This window comes from Morone saxatilis, unplaced genomic scaffold (genome assembly GCF_004916995.1).
Source record: "Morone saxatilis isolate NCDOM2014 unplaced genomic scaffold, NCSU_SB_2.0 Contig11, whole genome shotgun sequence".
NCBI lineage: Eukaryota > Metazoa > Chordata > Actinopteri > Moronidae > Morone > Morone saxatilis.
In genome coordinates, this window is record NW_023339663.1 from 21223308 (window position 1) to 21235373 (window position 12066).

General features: G+C 39.0%; 1 protein-coding gene across 1 annotated transcript in view; it reads right to left on the reverse strand.

Annotated features, from left to right (window-relative positions):
• Positions 1-12066, reverse strand: part of loxl1 (lysyl oxidase-like 1) — a 16169-nt gene that overhangs the window by 2541 nt on the left and 1562 nt on the right. The window contains exons 2-6 of the mRNA XM_035651936.1: positions 6537-6645; positions 5250-5387; positions 1548-1704; positions 1101-1196; positions 654-769 (exon numbers count right to left, since the gene is read on the reverse strand). Of these exons, the coding sequence (XP_035507829.1) occupies positions 654-769; positions 1101-1196; positions 1548-1704; positions 5250-5387; positions 6537-6645 (616 nt within the window). The remainder of the gene's footprint in view (positions 1-653; positions 770-1100; positions 1197-1547; positions 1705-5249; positions 5388-6536; positions 6646-12066) is intronic.

A 12066-nucleotide genomic window follows, 5' to 3' on the forward strand; every position in this document is an offset into this window, starting at 1 on the left:
TATCGGACTTTCATGATGAAAATAGGGCTTATGGCATCTACTAAGTATTATATCCAGCTTTCATTAACTCTGGAAATGCTTTGACAAATATATTTTTAAGTGTATGTTTCACTGTACCAGTGAAACTAAGGGAGACCAGCTAGAGCACTTGAACCTAATTATGCTTTGTTCATGTATATCCACTCTCTACATAAAGTCTTTTCAAGAGGATATGATAGTAATTCTGAGTGCAATGATACACTTCCTAATAGCTCTATTTAAAAGTTCAACACTCCTACATCTCCCTTTGAGAGAAAATATGAAAGTTTCAGAGGCTATTAATCTTAACTGGAGAGTGAGAACAGCATTCATTAAATCATCAAATATTTCAGCCAGGAACCCATTAAGTCCACTAAGTAATTCAAAACACTGTGAGGCGCTTCATAAAACTGCATTTAGCTGCCACCCTGTCATGTGGTTCAATGTAACTCAGTCGTGGGAACATGCCACAAACTCTGATTTACAGATTTCCCTCTACCAAAGCACAATATCTGCACAGCGTTTACTTGTGAAAGCAAGCAGCAGATTTTGAGAACATTGCAAGTAAATGTAACAGCATCCATGTAAATTACCATTACTATGTGATAAAAATGTATGCATTATGTCTTACTTACTGTGCTATCTTGCAGCTGGTTGTTCTAACAAAACGTCCTGTGTAGTGTATATTACACCTGACCACGTTGTTGGTAAAGTCTGATTCCAGTACCAAGAACTTGGGATTAACCTGGAGCTGAGAGACATACAGACAGAACGCATATTACAATTCACCATAATCACTACATTTCAACAAACCATAATGGGCTCAATGGTGCTTCAAAGAAAAGAGCATATTTGGGATAAATAACATTGAAGACAACCATGTATAGATCTTTTGTGTGTACATCTTGCAGCCATACTGACCACATACAATATGCATTAAAATAGAAAAAATGATGGACCATAAACTATGCCACTGAGCCATGAAACTACAGATACCTAAAAACTTCAGTAACTTTATAACTCTTTCATAACCTAGATCAATTTGTTTGTTTGTCCATATGTGACTCTCACTTGACTCTTACCTTTAGTATGTAGTTTCCAGGCTGGATGTCCGTGATATCGATCCACTGGCAGTCAATATCAGCATTGTATGTATCATAGCAGCCTGGGCTCAGACCCTGAAGAAGCAGAGGAGGAGGAGAGACGCACATAAGCAACACTGATCTAAGTCAAAAACAGTTGTTATGTCAGTGGTCAAAAAGTAAATACAATATGTTCTCATAAACATAAGCAGGCCAATGAATAAAAGCCAGCTGTTAATGTAACAGCCAATGAAAAACAGGGCCTGGCTAAGTAATAAATCTGTCACACATAATCCCCATTATATATTGGTCTATAATAGTATAACTACAGTGAATGTACATCGGCCTAGAGGTTGAAAAAGTGTGTGGTGAAAGGAGATGAACTAAAACCCCCAACTGGAGGTGAAAATCATAATGATAATTTCATCCTTTAAATTGCTGCGTTACCTGAGTGTGAGCAGTGCAGGCATAGCGCTTCAGGTGACCAAAGTCACAGGTGGTGTCCTCCAGACAGAAGCTCGCCTTGTGTCCCTCTGCCACTTTACGGCCAGTGCTGACCTCCAGTAAATCATAATGGCTGAACTCATCCATACTGTGGTAGTGCCTGTTGGAGCAAACAAAAGACTGTGCATGTTGTCAGGTCGTTAAGGTGGGCAATGAAAGAGTTTCATCTCATATTAGTGGTATCTGTTATGCGATTTGTACCTAAGAAACAGTATTTAGGCAGAAATTATTGTCAGTTGTAGTTTGTTGAGCTGCTATTGTAATTATAATGATATTACCATTTTTGTTTAAATTTAGCTTTTCCATGTTAAAGTGTAACTTTTAAAGACAAACAGTGACTTTATAGACTGTATATTCAACCTGTTGACCTCATCTGTTCACATTTTTGTAAGTGATGTTGCACCTTGACTGAACACATCATAAAGTATCAAAGGACAATGGATACTAATTAATGGCAACAATAAAGTGTTGCTTAAGCACGACATTAACACTCTAATGATGTATGAATGTTGTTAATTAGCTTGTATCAGTCCGCAAGATCGGAGGTGTGAGTGTGTGCGTGAGCATTTGTGTGTATGCGTTGTGTTAGTGCGTGTGCACTTGCGGTTGTTTTCATGTGTATGTGCACATAACACATTATACTGTGTGTGTGTAAAGGTGAGTGTGTATCACGGTCTGCATGTATTCGTGTGGTGGCTGCAGTGTGTTTTTGTTTGTTTGCACAGCTTTAGCAGCTTAGGAAAGCCTGGATGCACATGGCCACTGATCATCTCAATTGAATCGGAACATGAACCAAGTGACTCTCAGTGAGTGACTATGTCAATGAGCTGGTCCATTTGAAATCATCTGTAATATTAACTGCTATATGACATGGACCTCTCCCAAATGTCAAAGTGACCCAGGATGCTATATTTTACAAGCCTGTGGTACATGCTAACAAGAGCGTATTTACATGGAGTAGGATAACAACATAATCTCATGGTAATGTAAAAAGCTCTTTACATTATCTATTTATGCACAGCACTGGCAACAACTGCACACAAAACTGCCTAAATCCTACTTACCATTATAATTTATAAGTTTGTTTGTTTTACCTCATTCATGCGATTAAATGTTACTATTCAGTTGTTAAAATGTTTCTTATGATAAAAACAACACAAAGATTAGCCCAATGATTTATAAATGTTTTCAATCCATTACACTAATAGTTTACACTAGATTATAAAACTAAACTAAACTGCAGTCTTTTAGATACAAAAACAGCCTACAGTAATACAGCTTTAATACAGCTTTTAGCAGTTATTGAAAGTATTTATTTCCATGATCCTTTGATTCTTAAATTATTCTGTGCAGTATACTTAAATGGTGTTGACTCTGGTTGTTGTTGTAGCAGGTGAGGTAAGCACTGGATCTCTTACAGTCAGACAAACTCAGACTATATAAATATTGCCCTTTCGCCTTACTTCATGGCCCGATGTTTCAACACAGCACCAGCTTTTACTGGAACAGTCATTAAAGATTGAAGGATGACTTGGAAGGAAAAGTGGGTACTTTCCACTGATGGAGCAAGTGACCATTCAAGGACTCATTCTTTCCAAAGGCGAGGCAATCAATTACAAGCCACTCTCAGGTAGAAACCTGTCTGTTGTTATCTGAGGCTGAACACTATCTTTACTCTGACTATGAGCATAAATTACTTTTCTGTCTCTGTTAACATGCATATGTACATGACGTGTGTGTTTATAGGCTTATTTTACATGGGGCAACGTGGGCACACATACTTTTTGTGCAATACATGGGTGAGTGTATATTCAAATGTGTGTATGAACCAGGGTGGGAATGGCAGGATCTGGAAGGTCGAAGCACAGTCTCTGTTTGTATTACCGAAACTGGCATTCATTACAGTGGCAGTCTTGAGATGATTATCTACAGTACACATGTGTATGTGTATGTGTATGTGAAATAGAAAGAAAGAGTGCAGGAAGCAGAGAAAAAGATTGAGAGTGGGAGGCACTACACTATGAGGTTCCTGAAAGGGTCCCTTGCCTTCTTGGATTCCTGGATCCCCTCACTGACTATGTCAACTATAGAGAATGTAGTGTTGGAAGGACACATAGAGGATTTAACAAGAATTACTTGTAATCGTAATATACAAAACATTTCAATCCTTCTTCATAGTTGTGAGTCATTTTCCACTTGTGTTGCAACAAACAAGACTCTGAGGGCTTCTCAGATCACAGCTCAAGTTCTAAACCACAGAGACCTACAGTAGGTTCTTTGAGAACTATTTAGCAATGGCCTGACATTTGCCTTTCACAGGGTGCAACCAGGATTTGAAGACATATGTCCAAGCACCTGCACAAATAGCAGCCCTGATCTCACATAGTTTAATAAGTTGTTACCATAAGGGACTGAGATAAATAAAGCACAAGTTGAAGAACTGTATTATTAACTTTTCAAACAAGTTCTACCAAATAAGAAGAGCATTTCAATGACTTCCACTTGTTTCCAACACTGATTGGCATAAAAAATAGGTTCTACATGGAATTCTGTGTCCTCGTTTGTGTAAAAACATACAGACTTCCATTTTCACAGCCTGTGCGTCATACTCAAGAGGATGCTGTTCCCTTCCTTTCTTCTAATACTCCAGTGAGAAAGAAAGGGGTGAATGTAATGAAAAGCAAAACTGTCAACTACACAACTTATTCAACAGAAATGTAGGGCAAGAAAGTTTATTGTGAGAATCTGGGCTAGAGATTTTCAACCCCTGAAGAGATTTCTTTGTTAACAAAAACTCTGCCCCAGTAACCCATATCCACGCCATTATACTTTAGCTGCTGTGTGATCTGGTGTCACAGATTGACAAGAAAAATTGATTGATTTTTCATTCTGATCACACAGCCAGTGGAATGATTGCATTGGCTTTCTGCCTCCTGGGAACCACTGTGTAAATGCAGACTGATGTCAGACAGCAATAACACTGCCAATCTCCTAACGGCCAGTCAACATTCCTCTAAGATGAGGATAGCAAAGCGGAGCCGGGCAGTGATGGCGTCTGTGGGCGAACTTGCTGAAATTGAGATGAAAGCCAGTCTACATGGAATATAATGTCATAAAACAATGACGATACCACCAAAGTCACCTCATCAGCAGTCCCCCAGAGATATGCGATCTGAGCCATGACTGGCTTGCTAAATCAACTAAAATCTATCCATTGCTAAATGAATCAAACTCACAAGCTACATATTATTATTTGTGTAGGACACAATATAGGTTTTTTTTGGATAGTCTTTTTACAGACAGTTTATATTTATAGTATTTGTATCATAATTTATTAGTTATGGTAAATGGACTGTACTTATATAGCGCCTTTCTAGTCTTCCGACCAGTCAAAGTTATCATCACAAACAGAAACTAATTCAGTCATGTGTAATTTAATACAGTAGTAGTTACAACCACATTATGGTTAAGGTATGTAAGATGTGTACAGACATTAGCAAATATAAATACAATCTGTAAGTATAAAATTGCACTGAAATAAAATAGTTTGCTGACTAGCTCCCTGGTTACCGCAACAGCTGATACTATAGCCAGTAAAGCATAACAAGTTGATTGGGTAAAATCTGTTTTGTATTAAGTACTTACTGATGACAGCTATGCCACTCCCAGGTATGACGTGGCCTGTTAGGCATGAAGTCGGCAGTCCCCTTGTTCTTCACCCTCTGTGGAAATCGCAGCAAGACCCTTACATCATAGTCGGTGGTCTCAGGGCCATAGGCGGTGCTGAATGGCAGACACACACATTAAGACAAAAACAGTAAGAGGAACTTCAAAAGTGTCTGCAAAAGGAATGCCGGCATGTCTGTTTCTCATAACTAAGACAAGGAAGAAAAAAAAGAGCAAGGCTGGAAAGGCTCAGAGGCAGGAGCATATCTACTAAATATTTCATTCTACAGATTACAACCATCACTCCAAATACACAGTTTGAGCACTGGGAGAGGGAACATTTTGTTGCACGATTCACTTTTTTGTGTGAGAGAGGAGGCACAAGCTCGAGTTCACAATACCACTGAAGATCTAAGCTATTCGTCTTGTGGCTGTTGTTGACAATGGAGTGTACGGCAAATTACAACAGCCCATCTGTCGGTGATTGCTGCAAACTCAGACAGGATATGAAAGGGCTTTGAGGGATGGCTGTGCTTGTGATGGGAAGAGGGCAAATAGAGCAGGCATGGGGACAGCACACTTCCATCATTTCAATAGTGTCCTTAGTGCAGAGGCAGTCAAAAGGCCCAGGCCCAGAGCTCAGGGGATGCTATCCGCCAACAAAGAGAAATGAAACTAACGATAGACTGTAATCCCGAAGGTGACCAGGATTTAGTTCATTGATGTTGTGCTGTTGGTCAACTTTTTTTATTATTTCTTTCAGATATTGTTGCAAAAAACGGGTGTATTCCTGAGGCTACTTTAGAATTGTGGATAGTTTACTTGCTGGTCAATGCTACACAAAGGTGAAGGAGCTTATAAAACATGTTGTTTATGCATGATCCGAAGCAGGACACCAGCCTATCAAGGAGCTACATTAAAGGCCCAGTGTGTAACATTTAGGAGGATCTATTGGCAGAAATGTAATATAATATGCATAGGTATGTTTTCATTAGTGTATTATTACCTGAATATAGGAATTGTGTTTGCATTATCTTAGAATGAGACGTTTTTAATCCAAAACGCCACGGCTCACTTGAACGTCTGTGGAGTGTGTTCACCACTAAGCCACAAAGCTCCCCTTAAGATATTGCAGAAACCATTCAAATGAGAACATCTGTCACTAACATGAAAACTATAAAGAGGCAAGAACATTTGAAAAAGAAAGTAAGAAACACATATATAAATACACACAAGCCATTAAAGGACACCCAGAATTATGTTTACCTTGACAGACATTTTTCTTCAGCAGCACAACGGAGAGAATACATGTGGGCTCTCTGGATATATGTGGAAGCCTGCACATAGTTGGGATCAGGAACCAGGTCAGGCAAACCTGAAAAGACAGACAGACTGCTCACCCTCTATCTTCATCAATGATTGGTAATCTGTGACCAGTCACCTTTTGATCTCTTTGAATTCCAGGCCTTCCCAACACTGCCAGTATACACCCCAGAAACAGTGGAACTCTTTCGCAAATCTGTCATCAATTTCTTATTACCTGGTATTTATGGTGGAGTTGATGGATGATATGATGGGCAACAGTGCAGTGACAGGGCCCACAGTTCATGACTGGGTCACTCTAGAGAGAGCCGTCAGCCACTAATTACTGTGCATTCCAGATTATTATCGTGGTTTTCTAATGAGACACTTTTGCTCCATAGGCCTCTCAGACAGGGGTGAGTTTGGGGTGAGAGAACACAATGATTACATTTGGGCCTCTACTGTACAAAACCACTCAAATGTAAGACACATATAACTACATATTGACTTCCAGTGTTGAATACAATGTGCCTCTCACCAAATCCATATTGTCTTTAGGGAAAAAAGATTATACCAATAATTTCGTGCCTTCTTGACCTACATTGATATGATCTTCCACGACACTAATCCTAAAATGAGCGTGTCACTTCAGCTTAACCTTTAATATACTAGACATAGGATAACTGTTGGGGGATAAAGCTAAACTTGGAAATATCTCAGCTATTGTATCACAAGAGTTCTTGTTGCAATGCAGCCTATGTATGAGAGGGAGAACGTGCATACCAGGGCAAAACAACAGTGATCTCACCCCAGTGCTGTTTTTAAAGAAAACCTGGAGGAACACGTAAAAAAAAAAAAAAAGCAGGCCTGACTTGTCAGAGGGACCGTCTGTCTGCCTACTTACTGCTCCATGCAAGGGTCTCTGGTATAGCTTATCACCCCTCTCGGTTTGGCTCACAAAGGCCAGACATGCTTTAATGTGAGCTTGTTCAAGCAACTGAAAGGCGAACCATCTGACCTCTAAACTTGGAATCATTCATAAAATCACAAAAATGATGCACAACTGTTAATTTCTGTTGCAGCAGGCCCAAATCATATACAGAAAAACAGATAATGAAAATATGCACAGTTATATTGTTATTGTGAACTAACATGAAGGGCTTTTAAGTTTCTTATTTTATATTTGTCCAGTGTTTAACATCCACGTGAGTCCCCCCTCTTTAAACTAAAGTTTAAATAAGGGCTTTGCCTTTGCAGGCATTGTGTAAACATCCCATCTGACAACCCCTCTCTGAGGCTGACATATAGGACAGGGGGAAGCTTCCTGGGGCAGACCATGTAAACACTGTAAGACCAGTGTGAAATGCTGAGGTTTTCCAACAGCACTCTCAACTGCATTTTTTTTTTCATCCTCACCCCAGGAAGGCTTTGTTCTCTGCCCCCTAATCTTTTGAAATATGAAATTGGGTCTCCTCAGAGGGATAAAGTGTATTGAGAAGCCAAAGCTGATCAGCTCTCGACAGCATGTGACCAAGCCACACATTATACTCTAAGTGGGACATGGAGAAAAGAAACTGAATCTCGCTTTGCTTTTCATACCATCTAATATAACATAATAAAAGACATGAGAGCTCCCTCTCCCGATACTCTATAGGTTATTGGCTGTTGGCTGCAGAGGACTGACATACTGGGATATTTAAAATTCATTTAGGTCATTTTAAAATGAAAAATTAATAAAATCACAACAGCATTTGGTGATTATGGTCAACTCTACTTTCAGACAATAACTTGGTGTGCATCCAAACAAAAACAAAGCAATACCTCTTTCCATCCACTACCATTATGCGATTATTAGGAGTTGGTTTTAATTTAACCTTAATCATAGTACTAGGGAGGGTTCGATATTGTCATCATTGATATTTGAACTGTTTTTAGAACCCTTGGCATTTACATTGGCGTAAAGCAAAGATACCCAAGGGGTTAAAATGGACCAGGAAGAGCACAACTTCTTTTTGTATCAAGGAATCCTCATCCAGCAGCAACCGAGATTTATTCCATTATTGCTAAGTCAGACGCCATGACTCTTCCTAAGATATTCTCACCTGTCACCAGAGAGTCATTGCCGTTAGGTTTGGTATATTTAGGGATTAAATTCAGACCAGGGTTGGAAAAAATTATGCAAACTAATATCTCTCCTGTTAGCTATTTAACCTGTCCTACAAAACTGGGCTGAAATGAATATATCCCTACTAGGTAGGATTAATTTGGTCAAGATGATTATCCCTCCCCAGATTCATTATATTGTAGCTTTTTTCTTTTTCACCTAACCTTTTAAAATTATTAATAGTTGGGAAAAGATTTGGGGGAGAAAATTGCAGAAGGCAGATGGAAGAAGTTAGGATACTAATATACTGTACGTGAAGCCCAATCTAAATTTATTCTGTATAAACTGCTGAATAGAAGCTTCTGTACCCCAAGTAAATTAGCCAAACTAAAACTAACACCTATGGGAAGATGTTTTTACACTTTGATATATGTGTTTCATATACAGTTAAATAAATCTCCAGCTTTATGTATTTTGGGGCTGTTACCGGACAATATTATTGTGAATGGACGAAAGACGTTCTGGGTCCATCTGGCTACAGCTACAGGATATAGAATAATTTTGAGACACTGGAAATCACCTAGCCAATGTTGTTTTAAGGAATGGTTTAAGGTGATGACAAAAATTGTTACTTTTGAAGAAGATAATTTTCCAACAAGTCTAGGGCTCCTTTCTGGCTTTAATAGAGGAAATGTCTCATTACTTTTGTACTGGCACCTGATATAATGAACTGGGTCAAGGCATTCTGTACCTATTTTTATTTCTTTCTTTTTTTCTGTTTTCTTCTAAACTTTATTGTTGTTATCATTGTTTTTTGTTTTGTTTTTTGTGTTTTGTTTCATGTAGTCCACTGTTGTATTGAGCATGCAGCCTTGGTTGATGTAAGGGGACAATTGTCTGTGGTTGTGGACTGGTCTGTTACACTTACCCTTTGTTTGTTTTGTTGCTGTCTGTGCTCTTGGTTTGAAAAGAAAAAGAGAGGACAGTAAACATGTCTTTTGAATTTTATAAATGTGAGATATTAATGATCTGTTAAATCCTGTCAAAATATCAATAAAAAATAAAATAAATACATAAATGAGTACCAGTCAAACTGCAAATAGAGAAAAACACAACAGAAATATAGCTTTTATGTTTGTTTCTTGTATTTATTTGGGGAATAGAGTATCCTTATAGCTACACAATATTTTAATGTTTCGATCTGCAGACATTTTTTAGCTTTGGCTGTGGATCAAGCCCGATTTACTGTATGTGACTTGAATGTCAAACCATCTGACAGTTAAAAGCAATGACTGGGAAGTAGTTCTGCACTGAAACTTGTTTCATGGCCTTAAACTTAATCGTTGCAGTTATCTGTAGATTTTGGTTGCTAAGGCTTGCTAGCCTGGGAACCAGACAAATCTACGAGCTCATGTTCAATTTTCTCTGGCCACCCTCCCATTCAGACAGAGTTCCCAAAGTCATGGAACCTGTCGGGCCCATTACAACCATTTTCATCTAATATGGGATAGGTTTTATTCAATGACTGTACAGAGGAGCTTAACCTTATTGGCTATTGAGGCATATCGTTACACAACCAGAATGCTGGCACTCTAACTGTTTCTGTTGAATCCACTATCATGTCAGTATTAAACGACCTGGAAGGTATATTTTATCTAAAAGAACAAACAACTGCACTTAAAGCTTCCGACAGGATTTGGTAAGTTTAATTTACAACTATTAACTATGTACATCGCATGTTTGTTGCTCTGATGTGGTTTCTGCAAACCAAATGTGTTGCACCTGTTGATAACGCCCCTTGGAAATCAAACATTAACCGAGAGGCTCTTGTCTAATTTGTATTTGTTTATAAGTTGCTTACTAGCTTGCCCACCCACACTCACTCTACCCTAAGCTATTAGTACTTCGTTTTATTTCTATGCACTCGCATTAATAGCCCACATATGATGAGATAGACTGAATTAAATTCAATGAGCAGACTGACCATTGAAAAATATGTGTATTTTGATATATGACTGTCAGTGTGTGAGCATGTGTACTTTTCTGCCTCTGATATAACCCGGCATTCCCCTTAACAATAGCATTATGAACATGCTAGTCTGTTGAATAGTTATTACAATACTATAACACCTTAATGCAGTGCCATGAAGCAGTGCAATAAAAATGTCAGCTTTCCAACAGCTCCCAATAGCTGACTCTTTATCACGATGATTACTGGGAGCACTAAGGCATCTGCACACATGTTGGCTTTTTGTGCTGTAGAAATGGCTCCCAGCTCTAGAGTGTCTAATGAATGATAGTTGCAAGGCACACAGCACACTAGAGAGACTGCAGCACAGTAAGGCAGATCATTGAGTAAAACAAAAGGTAAATCTACATTATTAAGAGGCTGAGAATCTCATTGGAGGCCCTCATTGCCTATGAGCTCAGACCATATACAGCCTCTGTCAGAACATACACTTCTTAAGTTGTCATTTCCCCCCTCAGCATTAACAATAAGCTAAAGAGAAACCTCTTCCTCCATAGTGCAGTGATAGGTTATGAAAATAAACTCTCTGCTATGTAACAGTAACCTTCTTTTACTTCAAGGTATTGCACATTTTGATACTCCTCATTCTTCCCCTACTGAATATTTCTTTTATTTCCTGTAGCTGAAGCAATGGACCCCATGTGTTACAGGGACTTTCCACATTCTCCCTCCCCCTTGAAGAGTGGTGAAGAACAGTATCCCCCTCCCTTGTTTCCCCTCTCCTGTCCTAAAGCCCAGGAGGCAGCCACTGACCACCCACACCCCCTGTCACCAGCCCCCCCTATGAGGTCACCACCACCATTACCAAACTCCATACGCCTGTGAACCAGGCTACTTTTGTGTAGCACAGAACTCCCCACGCAAAAACACAGAGGTTCTTGTGTGTGCTCTCTGTACATTGGCAGGGCTTGTTCAACACCTGGTTTTAATAACTATACAAGTCGGAAAAGATTAACCTTGCGTCCACTTTGCTTTGTTTGTAAACTGAAAAAGAGGCTGAATTTTAAGCAGCTGTTTCATTCTGATTACTTCAGATATCTGACGAACATGAAAAGAGAACATTGGAAAAATATGATACTTGAGGGGGTGGTGAGCTCACAGCTCCCCTGGGTTTTGCATATTTCAAATTCATACTTGAAATTCATGTCCAGCAGTAACAGAAATCACATGGCAACCTTTTTATTTTCTGCCTCAGAGACAGAAATACCTTGGGTGAATGCCTCTAAGTGAACATACTCTCTTCTTTTACTGAAAATGTGTAATATTATAGTGTAAGTATATTTTAAGTGCTTCAGAATTTTTTTGAAAACCACATTGCTCCAAATGCTACATTTATTTGCCATCCCGCCTATGTATCACAG